The 22,120-nt window shown below is 36.9% G+C and overlaps 3 protein-coding genes across 10 annotated transcripts in view; 1 reads left to right on the plus strand and 2 right to left on the minus strand.

Annotated features, from left to right (window-relative positions):
• kcnj20 (potassium inwardly rectifying channel subfamily J member 20) lies at positions 1 to 17,653 on the minus strand. The gene is made up of 4 exons (XM_087284506.1): positions 17,205 to 17,653; positions 13,230 to 13,408; positions 4,626 to 5,841; positions 1 to 682 (listed from the first exon to the last, which is right to left on the minus strand). The coding sequence occupies exons 2-4, from the start codon at positions 13,377 to 13,379 to the stop codon at positions 354 to 356; spliced, it is 1,695 nt and encodes a 564-aa protein (XP_087140632.1). The 5' UTR covers positions 13,380 to 13,408; positions 17,205 to 17,653; the 3' UTR covers positions 1 to 353.
• The window catches only part of proser3 (proline and serine rich 3), a 155,203-nt gene continuing 142,168 nt past the window's right edge, over positions 9,086 to 22,120 (minus strand). The window contains exon 14 of the transcript XR_015508374.1: positions 9,086 to 9,372. The gene's annotated coding sequence lies outside the window, so the exon portion shown is untranslated. The remainder of the gene's footprint in view (positions 9,373 to 22,120) is intronic.
• igflr1 (IGF-like family receptor 1) overlaps positions 17,574 to 22,120 on the plus strand; it is a 13,621-nt gene continuing 9,074 nt past the window's right edge. For 7 of the 8 annotated variants that reach the window (XM_087283374.1, XM_087283375.1, XM_087283373.1 and 4 more), the window contains exons 1-2: positions 17,602 to 17,721; positions 18,015 to 18,210. In XM_087283374.1, the coding sequence (XP_087139500.1) occupies positions 17,631 to 17,721; positions 18,015 to 18,210 (287 nt within the window). In that variant the 5' untranslated portion in view covers positions 17,602 to 17,630. 8 annotated transcript variants of the gene reach the window in all.

Consider the following 22,120-nt stretch of genomic DNA (forward strand, 5'->3'; position numbering starts at 1 on the left):
TTTTTTCCGTGTAGAAATAGATTTATTGCGTTTGAATAGGAGGAGGATACAACGATTTTACCTGTCAGACACTAATGCACTTAATTGAGCTAGTGACGTCACAGTGATGGCTGTGCCCGTATGCAGCCTCACCCAATATTTCTAGAAAAATAAATTGCTTAAAAAAATCATTTCAACTTACGTACATAGGTTACATATGCATAGGCCTGTTAAGGAAATTAATGGATGAATTGATTGATTCTGTGTTCAATTCTTCGTTAAAATAAATAAATAAATAAATGTTTTTAAGTTCCAATGTAAAATATAGACTAGGCGAACGTGATGCAGATCAGTGTAACATAACTCATAAAGAACTAAAGCGAGTCAGATTCGTTGACTGAAACTCGCTCCTCCTGGATCTCATGTATAGTGAAAGTACAGGCTCCAGATGGTTTCACGATGTCGTTTTCTTGATCGTCGCCACCCAGTTTACAGTTCACGCAGTCTTTTAAAGAGTCCTGGAGCTCCAGCAGGTGATGCGTGTCCTGAGCGCTGCACGGCGGCAGCGGCACAGGATATGTGCTGTGGAAGCGCCGCAGGTCCACCCGGAACGAGCCCTTCTCCAAAGTCATGCACGGCTCAAAACGGGCACCCCACTCGATCTCCGTCTCGATGTAGGACGTCTTGGCCTGGCACATCATTCCTGACAAAACAAAAGTTTTCAAACGATTTTTTTTTACTTTATGCATAGCGTTAGCCTAGCCTGTTAATGAACATCTTCCGTATTTTGTGATTCACAAGTGTTTGGCTGTTGTGAATTGCATTTTGGGACCTTGATCTCTGCTCTGGCGACTTTTGATGTTGAAAATTCAACTCTAGTTTAACAAAGTGACCCATATTGACATTTTACTTGTTTGACATAATATAATGTATAAGAAATAATACACAGAGAAATAAATATACAATGTCATATGTAATATACAACACCAACTCAGACTTTATCACTTTCAACCAGAGGCCCAAACTGGGGCCCATGGTAACCTTTAATTTAGCCCGCAAACCAAGAGATGGACAAAGGATATTGAAGTTTGGGACAAATCCCTTAAACAGATTGTCATTTCTAATTTTACAAAACCTTTGTTTGTTTGTTTAATTGCTGAGCAACAAAAAAAAAGCAAAACTGAATTAAATGTTACAATTAAGTGTGAATTAATCAAATTTTTAAAGGGTCATGAAACCCAAAACAAGTTTTCTTTTATGTTGACCAATATATAAATCCATTGTGTTATGAATGACATTGTTTGTGGTTTTATGGTAAGAAGCACATTATAAAATGTAAAATACATATACAATTATTGATACGATTAAAGTATTTTTTCTACATATCTTTTAATATTATTAAATAATAGAGTTTGGTATATTTAGCTTTGACCCACCACCGTCAGCCAAGTTTGGATTTTGGCCCTTCATAAGAAAAGGTTTGGGCACACCTGCTTGAAATTATTCATCATTCATTTTCTTGTCGGCTTAGTCCCTTTATTAATCCGGGGTCGCCACAGCAGAATGAACTGCCAACTTATCCAGCAAGTTTTTACGCAGCTGATGCCCTTCCAGCTGCAACCCATCTCTGAGAAACACCCTTACACACTGATTCACAGACACACTCATACACTATGAACAATTTAGCCTACCCAATTCACCTGTACCACATGTCTTTGGACTGTGGGGGAAAGCGGAGCACCTGGAGGAAACCCCCGCGAATGCAGAGAGAACATGCAAACTCGACACAGAAACATCAACTGAGCCAAGGCTCTCACCAGCGACCTTCTTGCTGTGAGGCGACAGCACTACCTACTGCACTAAACAGTGTTGAAAAAAAGATTAAGGTCCCATAATGCAATTCAAAAGCATAAATAAAAAAAAACATGAATCTCAAAACACAGAAAATTGTTAATTTAGAGTTTTTTTACAGTGTAAGCAGCCCCAGGGCCCCTATTGTCATATTTTTATGGTGAGGGTAGCTAAAAAATACAATTATAATGTAATTATTACATTCAAGAAAATTTGTCCCCCCACTCCCAATCATAGAGTAACCCAGACAGATCAAGATTTAGTTTTTAAAACTAAACATTATTTATTATTTTGAGTTGGTTTCTTTTTTCTTTTTTGTTATTCTAAGAAAAATAAAAAATTATCACATAGAAAAGAAGATAAATAAATAAACAGACAAACAATAAATAAATACAAAGGGTGTATATTAGGACTTTTGTCACCCATTGCTGCAATTGCTTAGAGCTCCCAAATCACCAAATCCACACATGCCTGGAACACAAGATGGCGCTATCTTTAAAAAAATGATATTGGCCTTACATTGGAAGGAAGGTGAGTAGTTTTAATTAAATACTTAAATTAAATTAAATACTTAATTTTACCAAATCAAAATGACTACAATCCTCACCACATGTCTTTTAAAAAAATAAAACTGATTAGACTTTCATTGCTGAGATCATTGTTGTAGTTTTCAGTAGCCTACCTTAAATAAAGTTGCAATAAATATAAATAAAACATTATTAAATATAATCTTAAATTAATTGATATAAAAAATTGGCTGAAATTTTTACATTTAGTTGGCAGCTGAATTAAGTAACTATAAGTACTAAATTAATTTAAGTAATTTTAGAAATGTTGTTTGCATTTTATAATAAGTAGCCTATCCATTTACAAATATTATTCAATATTCTCACAGCAAGAAGGTCGCTGGTTCGAGCTTTGGCTGGGTCAGTGGGCGTTTCTGTGTGGAGTTTACATGTTCTCCCTGTGTTCGTGTGGGTTTCCTCCGGGTACTCCAGTTTCCCCCTCAGTCCAAAGACATGTGGTACAGGTGAATTGGGTAAGCTAAAATGTCCGTAGTGTGTGAGTGTGAATAAGTGTGTGTGGATGTTTCTCAGAGATGGGTTGCGGCTGGAAGGGCATCCGCTGCGTAAAAACATGCTGGATAAGTTGGCGGTTCATTCCGCTGTGGCGACCCCGGATTAATAAAGGGACTAAGCCGAAAAGAAAATGAATGAATAATTAAGATTAATAAATGCTATTTATTAATCTTTTTGGTAGTTTATAGTACATTAAGCAAAGCGATTTGAACCAACGTATTTAACAGATTAATGAATACTTTACAAATATTGCTCTTAGTTAACATTAGGTAATGCATTAATAAACAATATCTTATTTTAGTGTTACCAAGCATACATATCACCTTAGCTATCTTTATTTATTCACATATTTATTATTATTTTTATTCATTTATTTTCAATTCGGCTTAGTACCCTTCTTAATCTGGGGCCAGCACAGCGGACTAAACCGCCTACTTATCCAGCATATGTTTTACGCAGCAAATGCCCTTCCAGCTGCAACACATCACTGGGAAACATCCATACACACTAATTCACACAAACACTACAGACAATTTGGCGTACCCAATTTACTTGGACTTGTAGGGAAAACAAGGCACTCGGAGGAAACCCACGCCAACACGGGGAGAACATGCAAAACTCCACACAGAAACGCCAACGGTCAGACATGGCTAGAACCAGCGACCTTCTTGCAGTGAGGCGATCATGCTACTCACTGCGCCACCGTGACACCTATTATCATTGTTCAATTCATCCAAATTATTTTATCTTCCCTTTTACTAAGCCCCACAGGCTTAGTAAAACATATAATAATAATAATAATGTTAATAATAATAATACTTTTTAATGTGACAAAATGCTTATCTATATTAGTTTTTTGCTTAGTTTTTTAAATGTTATATTGCATTGTATTTGTACTGGCAAGATATCTGGGTTACTGGGTCAACAGACAAAAGAATACCACATGAATATAAACACACATGCAGCTTCCACTGTGCCCTCCAAGAAGGCAATGATCTCAAATTGTTGCTTTATATTTATATATATATATATATATATATATATATATATATATATATATATATATATATATATATATATATATATATATATATATATATATATATATATATTTACACAGTGCTCAACTCAACATATACACCCCTCACAAATCTTTTGAATTCATGTTTTTAATAGAAAGCTATACAATTATATTTGTGTATATACATTAAATTAGTCAGTACTGAAGCCAAATCTGGAGCCTAATTAACAAAATAACTTAAGATAACAGTCCAAAAACTAGTACACCCAAACTTATGTTATAGAAAAATATTAAATACAAATTTTAAAAGGAGGAAGAATCAAGAGAAGCAAAAAATTGAATAATTTAGTTGAAATGTTGTAGTTTCTAATTAACTTTGGAGATATTTTGATTGAATTTAATTGTATTATCTTTAGACTTCTTAAGAGGTTTAGTCGCTAAAATATTATTTTAATAAATATATCTGTTTAATAAATCTTTTTTGTTCAAATGCACCAAAATACATTGCCTATATTCACTAAAAAATGGACAAAAATCTCATTTTAAAAATGGGCTGTACTCAATTATGCTGAGCACTGTATATATTACTACTATTATTATTACTTGTTTTGTACTTTCAATGTTCTATTGCATCGCAATTGTACTAGCAAGATATCTGGGTTACTGGGTCAACAGACACATGCAGATAATGCCACCTGTAGCTTCCACTATGCCCTCCAAGATGACAATAATTTCAAACTGTTGCTTCCGCAGCTTCTCTGGCCCGAGCTCCCAGAAAGGACTGCTGGAATCAATGATGTGTTGAATCACTTGCGGCTCCACTAGAAACAGTCGGTCAGAGCCGCTCTCATAGCCCAGGTCGATCTCCGATTGCTCCAGTGGGAGAAATTCCCCTTCCGATGTCTGCCGAGACTTAATGAGTTTAGCACGTACTTTGGCGTCCACCATGTGACTCTCACGCAAGTCTCCAAGACGAAACATAAGGCAGAGACGGTCATCCCGATTGGCCACAACACAAGTCCGACTAAAAAGAAGTGTTTCGGCTCGCTTCTTAGGACGTGAGATTTTAACAAACATGCAGCCCACCATTAGAGCGTCAATCATGGATCCCACAATACATTGTGCCATGACTAAAAACACACCTTCATAGCAGCGTGGTGAGACTGTACGAGCGCCATAACCAATAGTCCTCTGTGTTTCCACTGAAAAGAGCAACGCTGAAACAAATCCATCTATATTTTGGAAGCAAACATCAGTGTCCGCAGGATGTTCAAGATCTCCACGCAGGAAAGCATTTAGCGAATAAAGCCCTGCGAATATAAACCAAGTGACCGTGTAGCACATCATGAATACAAACAGAAACCATCTATACTGGAGGTCCACAAACGAAGTGAAGATGTCCGCCAGAAAGCGCTCCTTTTCTGCCATGTGTGCCAAGTCTACTCGGCATTTCCCATCTTTTGAGACGTAGCGACGCTGCTGGCGAATCTCTGGTGGGCATGTGGGAGTTTGCACGCTCTCGTTTTCAATTAGCTTATTGCGGGCTTTAGCATTGCACTCCACTTCCCGTACAGGAGTGCAGTGAGCACTGCGGGATGGGGTGCTGTACAGAGGGCTAGCGCTTGGACTGGTCATATTGGGAACGCTAAGAGCATGTCGGCAACATGGACGAACGTTCGGATCACGTAAAGAGCAACGCCTCATCATTGCCAGCTCGGCCTCGGTGGGGGCGCAGATACTAGTTCTCTGTCCACGCAAGTACCCACGCTGTGGGCTGTATGGCAGATCTGTGGTGCTCTTGTGGCGGCGTATGGACACATAGGGGTTGGAGGCCTCACTCTGCATGATGTCCGGCAGAGGAAGGGAGTAGTCACCTGTTGAATTTGATTGATTGCCACTTTGAGGGAGAATCTGGAAAATAGTACGGAGATGACATGAATGTTAGCATTGCAATTTTACTCCAAAGTAAATCTCATGCCTTATTTATCAACATGTTCTTCCAAACCTATGCAATTTTCCTTAAAGACACAGTATGTAATTTTCGCCACTAGAAAGCACATGTTTAGAACAAACAAAGGCATAACCAGGGGCGGACTGGGAAAGCATTTTCCACCGGGCCAATGTTACAGGTAGTCAGTGTTACACAGTGTAATAGCATACATTGACCTGCATCCGGTGGGGACGCTGTCCTGCGGGATGCTAGGCACTTGTTGCGGGAGACTACCATGCAATAAAGGCAGTTCTAGTTCAGCTCATGTCTGTTTTATTGTATAGAACACGAACATGGTGTCAGAAGTGCACTAAATTCTGAATATGTCCATGAACAGCATTCCAGCACCCAAGGGCATGCGGATGTCCGGGGATATATCAAAGAATTGGGACATTTTTAGAGCGGAATACAAGGACTATGAGCTAGCAACTGGATTAATTGAGAAACCCAGCGAGGTGAAAGCAGCAGCACTACGCCACCTTTTGGGCAATGAATGTCGGCACGTCTACAATCATAATATCGTGTTGACTGAGGAACAAGCTAAAGATCCGTAGGCCATACTCGATGCCCTGGGGGCCTACTTCAAGCCTGCAAAAAACGTGATCTACGAGAGATACATGTTTGGGTGCTGCAAACAAGAAGTGGATAAGCCTATTGACAGTTTTCTCACAAAGCTGCGGGTCACATCCGATGCAATCTACAAATTGAAGAGCAGGGGATTTGGGACATTGGGGTTGTTGTGCGTGGCAGGCTGCCAGGCCACATCCGATGCGATATAGAAAGTGAAGGTGGGGGGGGGGGGGGGGGCGTCAGGCCAGACTAGCGGTGGCAGGCCAGCGCGAAATTTCCCGGAGCTCCCTATGGCCAGTCCGTCACTGGGCATAGCCTTATGGCACTGTAATTGTTAAATGTGAATTGTGGTCTTCATTGCATCCTACATCATAAACCTATTATGATGGTAGTATGAACAGAGTAAGGCTGAAAGACGTCTAAGCAAAATAAGAGTGCTAAAGCAATTTCTGATGAGAGACAAAAGCAGCAGAGATTTTATTATGCCACTGCTTACAGCTCATCTGCTAGTGATTACATGGAGAAGAAGCAGCAGTTTTATTACACCAAGTGCATATTAAGGTTCTTTTATAGTGTGTAGACTAGGCATGGGACGATAACCCTTTTCAAGGTATACCGCGGTTTGGAAAGGTTTTAAAACTGTCAAAATCTTCTGCTATACCGTTCCTAAGGTACAGGTATGTGTACGATTTTTTTATTTACGTGTTTTACTTCTTTACTTAACGATTTTACTTTTTATTTAGGACAACCGTATCTCTAAAGATGCCATTTTAAATTGTAAATAAATCTGTGTTTTTGGAACTAATGAAGACAGCAGAAGTCAGTAATTCATGTGAATCAATTAGCCGGACATGTTTACAGCTGCTCTCAAAATAAAACATATTGTGTTCAAAGGGGAAAAAGGTTTTGTGTTTTACCCAGACTTTTAAAAAGAATATATTTTAGAGCAGTTATCACAATGCAGTGATATTTTTATTTAAGGTTATCATCCCGTCAGAAGCTTATACTGCCCCATGCCTAGTGTAGACTAATAAAATTAACATATTAAAGCGTATTTGGTGTTTCCCTGTTTTGAAACAAAACCAGAAATGAGAGTGTCTGACATCATTAGCATGGCCATACAGAAGGACATGGTCCATGTTACAAGTTAAAATGGCTTATTTTTCTGGATTTGACAAAGACTTCAACATTCCTTTTGGGTGGAGCTCTCAGAGTATTGTTTCTGCTCTGAAATTGTCCATTCAGCAAACTTCCTTCATTTTGTAAGCAGCGCTCATCTTTCAACAATCCAATCAGTCCCACAATAACAAAATCCTGCACTGCCCTACATTTGTTTCTAATTTCAGGACCATTTCAAGTAGATGTACATCATGATAGCACATAACAGAACAATTTTAAAGAGTGACCAAACCCTAAAACACATTTTTGAGATGTTGCTAAAACATTATTAGGACACAATATTTCACTAACAAGTGAAAATGGGCTGTTTTTGCATTATTTAGAGTAAATTTGTTTTCTTGGTTTAAAAGGAAATTTTGAAGCAATGTCTCAACAATGAGGTCATTGCATAAGTTCCAGTGTGGTGATTGCCCGTCAGTTGCGGACACTACAAAGTGACGTAGTGTCCGCCTGTCACTCACGTTCCATCCTTCCCTCACTCATGAACAAAAACCCAAGATCTCCTCCACCTTGGGTAAAGCTCTCGGTTTACTGGTCAATCTACGATCCTACTCTCACCTATGGACATGAGCTTTGGGTCATGACCGAAAGGACAAGATCTCAGATAAAAGTGGCCAAAATAAGTTTCTTACGCAGGGTGCCAGGGTGTACACTTATAGATAAGTTGAGGAGCTGTGTCAGCCAGGAGGATCTCGGAGTAGAGCCGCTGCTCCTCCACATCAAGAGAAGTCTGCTGAGGTGGCTCGGGCATCTGTTTTGGATGCCTCCTGGACAACTACTAAGGGTGTCACAAGGATTTGTCACAAATCCTCGATTCGATTAAATTTTCGATTCTAAAGGCACGATTCGATTTTCGATTATGAATAATTTGTAGCCTACCGTTTAAACTACCTGACCTGCATGGTCTTTGTTTTACCCATAAACAAATCATACAGTAAATGAATAAAGGCAAGATACACACATAATTACCACCTGTCAATCACTTTTTCTGCGGGACTCGTGAATAGGCAGTGATCTGTGTCGTTATAATGGCGTCTGTAAAAAAGACGCACAACCAACAGGAACCAGCCAACAGTATCTGAGGTGTTCGCTAAAATGACTAAGTACAAGTGAGTGAAAGATTGAAGCAGTCCTCTGACTGCCTGGACCTGCTGTCTCGAGCGTATGGCTGCGTGTGCGTCTGTGTGGTCACGTGATGTGCATTTTTAGAGGTAGAGAGGAAGGAGGGCTGCTCTGAAATGCTACATGCCACTGCGGATGTCAAATCGTTGTCGTTCTAAAATGCCATTTAAAAACAAAGACAGCGTAATCAGGGCCTGAGTGTGTACTTTTCGCGAGCGGATTTGTAACGGGGGCAGGCGGAGGATCGTAGGACGTAATACGTACATAGCAGAGCTGGCAAAACTGTGTTTTTTTGTCGACAACACGAACGTTGTCAACATAACTCACTGGAAATCCAAAATGCTTACACACCGGCGACTTTATTAAAGAGGAGAGGGTTTAAGCTCTGTCGACGGGTCTCCTCCTTCTGCAGTTTGACAAGCACTTCAACAAGCCTGTTTTTTTCCTGCTTGGCAAGCCAAGCTAACGTGTCATGGGGGCGTGACAGCATCGACAATTCTATTTTTTGATTCGATAATCGAAATTGAGCATAAATTTCCATCGATTTTGATTTAAAATCGAAATCGTGACACCCCTAACAACTACCAAGGGAAACTGACTGACTGACCAGGAGGTGACCTCGGGGAAGACTCAGGACATGCTGGAGGGACTATGTATCTGAAGGAAGTGTCTCGAGAGAGGGCAGTCTGGGGTTCACTCCCAAAACTGTCCCTTTGACCCGGCCCCGGATAAGCAAAAGAAAATTAATGAGTAAAAGAATGAATGAATGATTGAGTGAATGAATGAATGAGTTGGTTTGAACCAATCAGTGCGCTCTATTGTGAATGAGATGCAACTTCATCAATAGGCATGAGAATGTTTTGTTGCCTCCTTTTGGTTGTTACAGTGTTCAGAGACGCACCTTCCAAGATGTGTTGCTAACCGCAATTAAACCTGATAGAATAGGAAAAGTAATTGTTCAGAAGCACAGTTTCATGTGGGTGCAAGCAGATAGCTTACTGTGGTCTGCTAACTAGATAGCGCTCTCAGATCCAATGTAAATGCTGCTCTCCGAATCATTCTCCTTGCGTCTGTGTTTGTGTTGCCGTTGTGCAAATCAGCTGTTTTTTTATGCATGTAATGAAACTCCCCTTTTGATGCAAACCCTTCTCTTCTTTGCCACTCCCACCTAAACAAAGCTAGACTCACCCACTTTCCTGACTAGAGGTGTGAAAACAACGTGCTGAGACGGGGGTTTCATTACCCTTTAACTTCCGTTTCATGGCAAGTTTACCCTTCTGAGCACTGGTAAAAATATTTTTGTCCTTCCTTTGAAAATGTGTTCACTCAAAACACAAAAATAAGAATGAAGTGGTTTAATAAGAGACTTCTGAAGAGAAATGACCGCCATACAGTATTAGGGTTTTATTTATCTACAAACATTAAAAGCTTCTTGACACATTAAAACAAGCCTCATTAGTTCTTGCAGAGGCTCAAACATGCTGATGTGACAATGCAAGACAAATCTTCATCGCTTCTTGTGCTTCAAGAAAGCATGTTTGAGTTTGCACAATCAGAAAAGTTATATTATTAGTTGACATTTCTCTTTTTGTGTGAACAAGCATTCAGAGGAGGAACAGAAACCTTTCAGATTTGATTAAATCTTTTTGTTTTGCAAATCAATATTTTTTTTTAAATGTAGAAAGACTTATTATTTTGGTGCTAATAAACTATTTAAACATTAATAATCAAAACCACCTATGGAATAAATTAAACACCTTTCAATGGAGTTAACTTGTTAACAAAGGTTCCACAGCAGGACCACACCTCTCTTTGCTTCCTCAACCACTTACCTTCTCCCTAAAACGTATTTAAGGCCAACCAGCCTTTAGCACTGTTCTTCTCATTCTCTAGATCCCACCCTCTCTCCCTCCTTCAGGGGGTCCAATCATTCATTCATTCATTCAATCAATCATTTTCTTTTCGGGCTTAGTCACTATATTAATCTGGTATCACCACAGTGGAATGAACCACCAACTTACCCAGCACATGCCCACAGCGAATGCCCTTGCAGCTGCAACCCATCACTGGGAAACACTTATACACTCTCATTCACACACATACACTACGGCCAAAATGGCTTCCCCAATTCACCTATAACACAAGTCTTTGGACTTGTGGGGGAATCCGTAGCACCAGCAGGAAACCCACTTGAACACAGGGAGAACATGCAAACTCCACAGAGAAATGCCAACTGACTCAGCCAAGGCTCGAACCAGTGACCTTCTTGCTGTAAGACGACAACACCGGGGGTCCAATCACTCTACCAAAATGATCAACCTATCAACCTATCTGCCTGTTTACTATTTATCCTTCTACTTCCCCTTCATCCGCCTGTTCCCATACCGTCCCTTTCATCCCTGCATCCATAAAATAAAGTCTAGCTCAAAGTGTGGCATGGTCTATGCTGGTGAATCATTTTACTGGTGTTTTGGAGGATTCGGTTTAGTCAAACAGCCAAAACATACTGTTACATATCTGAACGCGAAGAGTTGAAGATTTTTAAACCATGATATACCCATTGGGGTGTATTATTTTTAGGGGTTTAATCTGGCCATATTTCCAAATTTAAAGTTGCAAAATATACTATAAGTGTGGCTTATTTCTCAAAGATCGCCACAATGGAATGAACTGCCAACTATTCCAGCACGTTTTACGAAGCGGATGCCCTTCCTGTCGCAACCCAGTACTGGGAAACACCTATACACACTCATTCACACACACTCATACACTAAAGCCAAATTAGCTTTTTCAATTCACCTATGCACTGTAAAACCCAAAAAGTTCAGGTCACTCAAACCATTTGAGGAAACCGATTGCATCAAACCAATTAAGTTCAAAAACTAATCCTAATAATTACTGTAAACTTAATCTATTTGAGTAAACGAAGCAATTTGAGCACAGTAAAATCCAATAAATAAAGGCAACTCATACCGCTTGAGGAAACCGATTGCTACAAACCATTTAAGTTAAAAATTAATCTATATGAGTACTGTGAATTAACTCCATTTAAGTTGAATTAATGAGAAATTTAATTAACTCATTACCTTCAACACTGAGTTCAAAACTCTTTTCAAATGAGTAGAATTAACTTTCAGTCAATTTTGAGTTAACTACACTCATTTCATTTGATTAAGTTGATTGTTGGGTTTTACAGTGTAGCACATGTCTTTGGACTGTGGGGGAAACTGGAGCAACTGGAGGAAACTCGAACACAAGGAGAACATGCTTCACACAAATATGCCAACTGGCCCAGCTGGGATTCGAACCAGTGACCTTCTTGTTGTGAGACGATAGTGCTAACCACTGAGCTGCAGCCATTTTTTCATAATCAAGTGATCTGATGTTCTGTTTATGTTTTTTGTTTTTGTAATTCAGTTTTTTATTTCCGAAAGTGAGAATATACAATTTTTACAATCAGATGACAAAATACTTTTAACAGATATAACCCCATATATATTCCCCATCCCCCCCACCCCATTATACGCACATCAGGAAACACAGAATAACTATAGTTTAGACCAAGCTGTTAGATAATTTCCATTAAATTGTCATCCGTAGCATCAGATGAGGGTTAAGTGTCCAAGATTTCTTTGACGTTGCATATGTAGATTTTCCATGCCGTAAGAATGTCCACTTTGGCATGGTTGATCCGTGCTGATGACAGTTCCAGATACAGTATTTCCAATAATGAATGTAACCAGTGCTTAACTGAGAGATCGTGAGGAGGTTTCCACCTTTGTACCAACATTTTCTTTGTAGCAGTTGAAGCAGCTAACCAAAATTTACGGACCTTTGCATTTAAGGGAAGATGAGAGTTATCATTCAATAGTAACAATACAGGATCTTTGGGGAAACAAATTTTTGTAACTTTAAATAAAATATCCAGCACCGAATCCCAAAGTTTTTGTACCTCCGGACATTCCCACATCATATGTAAAAAGGTATCTGGACGCTGTGGTTCACAGAACTTACAATATGGATCTGGAGATAAACTGATGTTCTGTTTATTATAAGCGCTGTAGTTACATTATATGTTGCTTTTCATTGCACAAGCTTTTTTATTTGAAATTACTCTTCATCCTGACTTGAATATGTCACACGGATATTTTATGAAAAACACAAATGAAGACTTGAAATGACTTCATAGTTCACCCAAATAATGAAACGTCTGTCATCGTTTCTGTTCCAAGCAGATGTGACTTTCTTTTTGAAAAGTTCACCAGAGAAAACTTTCTTTTTCCTTCTATGAAGAAAAGGAAGTGACACAAATATTTGTACAGACTTGTAATGACATGGAAGTGACTAAATGAAAGAGGATTTATTTTGGTGTAAGTAAATGATGACGACAGAATAGGTGAAGTTTCAATGTGAGGGTGTATTGATAAAATCTACCCACCGTGGGCGTATACGTCTGGTGGTGTATTGCATCTCCAGGTTTGTACAGCACAGCAAAGCTGGATTTGGGCTTCAGATTGTTGGTCGTTGGTGGTCTGGTCCTGTCATCATCTTGTGTTGACCCAGACTTTCTGGCCAGACTTTTTCTCATTGGAATTCTGAATGTAGCACTGCTAAAACCTTAACAAAAGGGAAGAGATTGTCAGATGTTTGTAGATTTAAATACTGATAATGTTGATGTATGTTATTTTACACAGATTTTACAAGAGATTGTCATATTTGTCTGTAGATTTAAACACTGATAATGTTGATTTATAATATTTTACACAAGTTTTACAAGAGATTATCATGTTTGTCTGTAGATTTAAACACTGATAATGTTGATGTATGTTATTTTACACACATTTTACAAGATACTGTCATATGTTTGTCTGTAGTTTTAAATACTGATATTGTTTATTGTTTAACACAGATTTTACAAGAGATTTTCATGTTTGTCTGTAGATTTAAACACTGATAATGTTGAAGGTATTTTACACAAGTTTTACAAGAGAATGTCATGTGTTTGTCTGTAGTTTTAAATACTGATATTGTTTGTTTAACACACATTTGACAAGAGATTGTGTTTGTAGTTTTATACACCGATAATGTTGATGTATATTACTTTGCACACATTTGACAAGAGATTATTAATCAAATAAAATACTTGGGTTAAAAATACCCCAACATATAACCCAACTATAGGTTACTATAGCAGCTTCCTAACTATGGGTTTTTACACCCAGTGAATTGGGTTATAAAAATTTAACCTAATGCATTGGGTTATTTTGATTAAATGTATTTTTTTCCATTCTGGTATTACTATTGCTGCTATTACTAGTCCTATTATTCATTTTATAATCATGGCTGTGTAAACAAGTAACATACAGCTTTCAAAAATATTGAAAATGCTTTAGTTCCATTACATTTTAAGTTCCAGACAAGTGTTTATATCATTTTAACATAGATTGGCTATGAAGCTTGTGTTTGTAAGAGTGCTGGTGAAACAGATATAAAACACACGACACGGAGAGGTAATTTGATCAAAACAGCAACAACATTATTGCGCTATAGAGCTAAAATAAACTTTATAACGCAAAAACAACATTACGTACGCATAATAATACAGCTGTTGTGTCAGTTAAATCAGCTGACTGTTGAGATTTTTAACCCAACTGGTTGAGTTATTAAATAAATAACCCAATAAAGGTTAAAAAAGCACCAAATATTTAACGCAACTGGTTTAGTTATTGCTAAATAATCCAATAAAGGTTAAAAAAGTTACCCAACAAAGCACCCAATATTTTTAACTCAACCATTGGGTTAAATAAATAAATCAACATTTTTAGAGAGCATGTTTGTAAATTTAAATACTGATAATGTTGATGTATATGTATTTTATTGTTTAACACACAATTAACAAGTGATTTTCATGTTTGTCTGTAGTTTTAAACACTGATAACAATGTACAGTATATTAACACATTTTTACATATATTTGTGGTTTTAAATAATATTAATGATTATGTGTAAAAATTGTTCTGTAAAAATGTTTTTAACCATTTAATTGCAATTGTAACATCCTGGTTGACCATAACAAAACGTCAACATTGTCTCAATTTATTCCTAGAAACTGGTCAACTTTATGTCTTAGAGAGGAAATAACAGGAAATAAAGAAAAGTTCTTCCAAATAAGTGTTTGTCGGATGATTTATAAGTTAATAAATGAGTTGTCACAGGAAGTGAAGGAAGTACAGTTAGCTAGTCAGCTCTAAGCTTCATCTGCTGACACGGCAATCATCAGGAAACACGTTATTTTGATTATATTAAACTCTATCCTGCTACAAAGCTGTGACAAAGGTCTATGATTCATTGCTTATTTTGATCGTGGTTATGAGTTATAAAGCTGTTTTTTTAATGTTGCTAAAAGGCGAAAGATGACCAGTCAATTGAAACTACAGCATAGGTGGCATTAAAGCGCTGTTGAAGTGGCATTAAAGAAATAGTTTAAAAATTAAAATGTGCTATTTATTCAACCTCAGGTGGTTCCAAACCTTTAAGACATTCTTTCTTCTGTTGAACAACAAAGAGGATATTTTAAAGAAAGCTGAAAACTTGTAACCACTGACTTCCATAGTAGGAAAACCATGAAAGTAAACGGTTACAGGTTTCTAGCTTTCTTCATAATGTCTTCTTTTCTATTTAACATACCATGAAGGATAAGTGATTGCATTTTTGGGGGGTGAACTATCCCTTGTGTCCTTGCTGCTTAACGCTTCTCAGATATGGCAAGAGTGCATTTACAAACAAATCCTTATAAGGATAAGTGGGTCAGAGCATTATTTGGTTAAACTTTTACTCAGACTTTCATTAATTCCAAGCAAGCTCAGAGCAGCCTTTAATTTAGGGGTCTTTATACAACAAAGGCTTCTTGGTCCCCATTCAAAATTCTGTATAAAAGCCAGTATAAAGGCCAATGCAAGTGTACTTTACAATTGCAATTGCTGTGTAAATGCATTAAATGCCGAATCAACTTGTGTGGATTCAGGATTTATTAATAACAAGCATCATCTGAATGAGTATAATTCTAAACACAAGAACGATTTAAATTCCTATATCCCTATAAAAATGTTTTCGTTGTTCCAGATATGTTCATAAATTCATCTCTGAGAAACACATTGCTGACTCAAAATCTAAAAAACTGAAATAAACTGGCCCCGGTGACATTCCTTGAGCTCTTATCACCAATCCTGACCAGCGTTGCAGATTAAACCAGTCAGTATAATGTGTCTCAACTAGCTCCATGAAGTGACTCAGCAAATATGTCTTGATTTTCTTTTTAAACCATGACTGTAGTGTCAGATTTATAACAGAGAGAACAACACATTTTGGATTTTAAAAAGGTGAACAAGAATTAAGCCAGACAAGGTTTTACCAGACAATTGTTGTTGCTTTCAACACAAAGTAAAATACATCAATTACATACAGTTGAAGTCAGAATTATTAGCGCCTATTTTCTTAGTTTCTTTTTAAAATATTTCCCAAATGATGTTTAACAGAGCAAGGAAATTTTCACAGTATGTCTGATAATATTTTTTCTTCTGAAGAAAGTCTTATTTGTTTTATTTAGGCTAGAATAAAAGCAGCTTTTAATAATAAAAAAAAAAACATGTTTAGTCACATTTATTAACCCCTTTAAGCTATGTATATTTTTTTCGATTATCTTCAGAACAAACTATCATTATACAATAACTTGCCCAATTACCCTACCCTGCCTAGTTAACCTAATTAACCTAGTTAAGCCTTTAAATGTCAATTTAAGCTGAATAATATTTATTAAAATATTATGAACACTGTAAAATATTTTATCTTAAATTTACAGTAAATCACTGGCATACATTACTTTTACAGTATAGTACTGTAAGTAAATTCACAGTAAATTACTGTGAGGTACTTCATAATAACAATAATTCTAGAAATATGTCTAAATATCAAAAAGGTGCCTGCACTAGCATAAACGTTAATGTGTATTAAATTCTATGTTGAATAAAATATTAATAGTGTTTGAATTCCTATAACTAACATACAAAATATATAGCCATTTTACCGTAATTTGCTGTAATCAGGATGCCTGCCTTAATTTCACAATGAAATTCTGAATACGTTAAATTCAAGTTAAATCACTAATGCAATTTACTGCGAAAAATTACAGTAACATGTTGTGGAATTCTGGGAATTATGGCAAATATATAAAAAAATCTGTCATTAGAAATGAGCTATTAAAACTATTATTTTTAGAAATGTGTTGAAAAAAATCTTCTCTCCGTTAAACAGAAATTGAGGGGAAAAATAAACAGGGGGGCCAATAATTCTGACTTTAACTGTATCTATAGTCTATTTTAAATTCCCTCCCTAATAATGATAATAATTTCTCTTACCTTAGACTTTATAATTGAAGCAATAGCTCTGGGCAGTTGGTCTTTATGAAATGAGAACATCCTGGATGTCTCGACTGTAGACATCAAAATTAATCATGATCAGCTTATCTTAATCGTCTCAACAGATCCAGAAAGGACAGATCAATGTCATGAACATTGCTATATGCTTGCTTGGCTATATGAAACTGATTAGCAGTATTACAGCGTTTCTGAATGGTAAGGGGAGCTAATAGGCACAGAAATAAAAAATAGCCGACGTTATTTTCATTAATGTCGATGTTTATGAACTATTTTTTTATAAAATAGTTATACAAATATATGTCCTCAGATATAGGCTAGCTACAATCAAACTCCTCCCCAAACCCCTTCAAACTGGCAGGATCGTAGTTTAGTGTTCAGTGTAGAGGCAGATTCACATCAGGCTCAATGACTTCAGATAGGTGTTTAGACGGGAAACACTGGGATAGAAATCAGAATCTTTGTGTTCCATGTTATACTAAATTTAGGATCCATGCAGGTGGGCTTTAAATTCATAGTTTGCTTTATTTTGATAGGTTTGCTTTGTTTATTATGCTTTGTAGCCTATACAAACTAACATGTGTTAGACATTAACGACAAAACTGATAGGTATAACGTTAGGCTGTTTTGGTCCTCGGTGGACGCGCCTTTCAGTAAGGCTTACCTGACTTATTTACTGGATTGTAATCTAAACGTTTTACTTTAGAAACATATGAAAACCCCCTAATACGCATAGGGCGCTTCTTCAATGGAAATCCCATTTTACTCATCGTCTTTCTGGTCTGGCTGCAGGTTATGAATTTTCTGCTAACTGCGGATTGACGGACGACGGACATCATATCGAGACTGCTTACAAACAATGCAGTAAAGGAACATTTAACGACGGATCTTACGTTAAATGCCAGACATGTCGTTCATCTTGCCCAAATCCACTGGTTATTGCATCTGCGTGCAACAACACCTCTGATATTATCTGCTGCAGACAAAGGTACGATACTGCACATGTTATAAAAAGAAAAAAGTGTAACACTTTAGAATAATTCATTAGTTAATGTATAATAAGTATGAATAATCTTGTATATCATACAACAGTTCAACATGAACTAATGCATTATTAAAGTAGTTCTTGTTAACATTAGTTAATGCCCAGTGAGTTAACGTGAACTAACGTGCTTAAAAATCTAGTCTAAACCAGCCTAGGATGGTTGGCTGGTTTTAGCTGGTTGACCAGCCTGGTTTTAGAGGGGTTTTGGCCACTTTCAGTCTGGTCTCCAGCGATTTCCAGCCTGGTCTTATAGTCAGGCTGGAAAGTGACCAGCTAAAACCATCTAAAACCAACTTGACCATCCTGGTTCAAGCTGGACATAGTTGGTTTTGGCTGGGCTCCCAGCCTGGCTAAGCTGGTCAAGCTGGTTTTAGCTGGTTATTTCCCAGCCTGTCCAGCTAAAACCAGGCTGGAAATGGCTGAAAACCAGCCTGAGAGTGGCCAAAACCCCTCTAAAACCAGGCTGGTCGACCAGCTAAAACCAGCCAACCATCCTAGGCTGGTTTAAGCTGAATTTTTCAGCAGGGTTGTTAACCTAACCCAGCAAACAATTTTGTGTTTAATACATCTAATAGACATTTAAATGTAGACAGCTTGGCTAAAACAAGGCAAAATTTAGGCTGTCAGTAAAATCTAACTGGCATTTAAGAATAGCCATTTTGACTTCTTATGCCATAATAAGTTATTAAAATAACACATTAAAAGTCAACTTTCACCGAATTGTTGTTATAGAGAAAAAAATGTAAAAGTAATTTTTATTCTAAATCTTGGAGTTTATTCTTGAAAGAAAAAAAATGACCAATAAAAAGTTGTAAAAAGCAGCAAAGCGACCCATATTCATAGTTATTAGGCTATTGTCATCAGTTCATTTTCAAATTTACATTTTCTTTTTATTAGAAAAGCTGTGAAGCTTTACTTTATTATTATGTTTGTTTATTTTTTATTATTTAAATGGACAAATTCTGACTAAGGAAAGCTGAATGTGCTGGCCAGTTTGTTATTTGCCTAATAAATGACAATAGACCACAGTTTTTCAATTTAAAACTTCAAAAATTCATATCTGTTTACCCCCTGCTTAAATGCAGTATTTAAATTTCAAAATTAAATAGAAAATTAGTCCAATAACTGCAAAAAGGTCTGCTTTTTGATAAAAAAGAACCACCCCTTTCATTAGGCTGGCTACAGGCTAGAAAGACCATTATTCTAAGGTGGCACCAAAAAAAAAAAAAATGCAGTCTTGTCGGTACTAATTTGTTCAACATATAATATTGAACAAATACGTTTTGTAAATGTAAAGTAAGTTTGTATGAAAGGTTTTTATGTAGGCTACTTTGCTCACAGCAACCAATTGAAGAAAAAAAGGCAACATAAACCATTATAGAATGACAGTACTTTAATTACAATGGAATCTGCAATGGTCTCTGTTGCGCTGTACCAGTAATTTGTTGCCTTCTGATCAAAATCTTAATTTGGTTCAAACCACACTATAAATCATGTGTAATGGAAACCATTAATGCTTTCTGTTGGGGGTTTTTTCCAGGAAGGTACATAAAACTCCAGTTGACAATTCTCATTTCCTCTAGATTTCCATTTATCGGCTAATTATGTGGTTTGAGTAAATTTAAATTTTTTTGTATAAATCTGAGCTGTTGACATCTCTTTCTAGTTTAAAAAGTAATCGTGTAGAGTTTTTTAACTACGTTCCTCGAGGACCACCAGCTCTGCACATTTTCCATTGCTGCATCCCAATTTACACACTTCTACTACACCCTAAAAGTATGTACTTTTTTGTGAAGGAAAAATATTTACTTTTGAGTGTGTAACAGAAGAGTACTGTATGTAAGCTTTAGGACTTACTACTTTCTCGTTAACAGATCGTTGTGTTGCTTAGTTATGAGCCCTGTCAGTCATCCACACATCATCCACATTTCTGTGGTATTAAACTTCTTACCTTAAATGGATAAGCAGCAGCAGGTTAATCTCCCATTCTGGAGTCTTTCATGCTGAGAAATCTCCTCAGGTCTTTGGATAATTATGCATTCAGATGTTAAATGTTCAAACAAGTCTTTATATAAGTTTAGTATTGTTGTTGCGGATTAAATATAGCAAAGAAAATGCAATTGAAATCTTTTCCAGTGGACTATATAGTAATTAACGGTCATTCAAACATCTTCACTGAAGCCTCTACTTGACAGTCGGTCTCGCACGTTCATCATGTTTGTAGTTTATTCACACTTTTTGTAGTTTGTAGTTCTAATCAAATTCACGTTCAACACGCAATGTATTGTGGCCAATATCAGCGGTTAGAGTGTGGATGATTCTACAATTAAAATTTTGACCGGAAGTAGTAAACCATCCGGGAATCTTTGACATACTCTTTTCAACATACTACGACTTGGGACATACACTTTTTTTTTTCAGATACTATTTAGGACCAATAGTATGCTAATTGGAACGCAGCACATGTTTCCTTAACCAAACACCTAATTCAGAAAGGCATGGGCCGGTATATGTTCTGACTGTATGATAACCTTGGATATAAATATCACTGTTTTTAGTGTATCACGATATTGTGATTACTGCTCTCAAATATATTCTCTTTTTAAATGTCTGGGTAAAAAACAAAAACCTTTTTCGCTTTAAACACAATACATTTTAATTTGAGAAACATTTAAAAAAATGAAGCAGTAAACATGTCAGGCTAAATAAATCAAATGAATAATTGACTTTTGCTGTCTTGGTTTGTTTCAAAAACACAGATATTTTTACAATCTAAAACGGCATCTTTGGAGATCTTTTCTGTTGGAGATACTGCTGTCCTAAAAAACAAAAAAAGTAAATAAAAAAATCATACTCATACCTTAGGAACAGTATATCAGAAAGTTTAACGGTTTTAAAACCTTGACTTTTCCAAACTGCAGTATACCTTGACAACGGTTATTATCCCATGCCTAGATTCGGCTCATCAGCTCATTAGCAGAGATCGAAAGACCTGTAATGGGTGTGACAGACAAAGGAGACATTAAATGCAGTGTTGGTGGTCCTCCAGGATTGTGGTTGAGAAACACTGGTTTAGAGCAGGGATGTCCAGACTCGGTCCTGCAAAGTTTAGTTACAACTCTAATCAGACACAGCTGGCCTAGCTAATCAAGCTCTTACTAGGCCAGGGGTTTTCAAAGTCTAAGACAGTGGGCCTCCCTTTTGACACAACTTATCCATTGGCCCCCCCCTCCTCCCAAACATGCACACACACACACACACACACACACACACACACATATATATATATATATATATATATATATATATATATATATATATATATATATATATATATACAGTATATATAAAGACACAGACAGATGTCAGACTGTTAACTCACTTTTATCATCATTTGCATGAAAGTGCAATTATTTACAGAGTAATAACAAGTATTTTAATATAACGTTTTTAAAACTAGGATGATGGTTATGAATAGAACAGATCCAAGAACTGTTCATCCAAGTCAAAACAGTCGAAGTTTAGCGGGTATCATGCTGTCATTAGCCAAAATATCTTGACAAACCACACATAAAGGTCGTGGTTCATCAGCTGGTCCTGTCCCCGTAAATCCTAAACTCAAATACTGATCATCATATTGTCGTCTTTTGGGTTTAAGCGCTGAACTTGAAGGCTTTGAATCGGGGGGTCTCAGAAACCGATCCATTGTATTAGCAGGCATAATTAGCAGGCATATACCTGTATTGGCAGGCCAAACAGAAGCGAATTCACAGCTATGGCCTTCTGGGTAAAAAAAGGTTTTCTTATTTTTGACGTATTATTTTTTTAGCTTTGTTTAATTAAAACGTTTAAA

The sequence above is a fragment of the Danio rerio genome, chromosome 15, assembly GCF_052040795.2.
Source record: "Danio rerio strain M-AB ecotype USA chromosome 15, GRCz13ab, whole genome shotgun sequence".
NCBI lineage: Eukaryota > Metazoa > Chordata > Actinopteri > Cypriniformes > Danionidae > Danio > Danio rerio.

What these genes read in the sequence shown, in the direction of transcription:
- kcnj20 (XM_087284506.1), bottom strand. Translation starts at nt 13,379, where the DNA reads ATGAGAAAAAGTCTGGCCAGAAAGTCTGGGTCAACACAAGATGATGAC. An exon ending in ACCAGACGTATACGCCCACG is followed by an intron (nt 5,842 to 13,229) that starts GTGGGTAGATTT and finishes ACTATTTTCCAG; the next exon opens with ATTCTCCCTCAAAGTGGCAA. An exon ending in GGGCATAGTGGAAGCTACAG is followed by an intron (nt 683 to 4,625) that starts GTGGCATTATCT and finishes TTGTTTTGTCAG; the next exon opens with GAATGATGTGCCAGGCCAAG.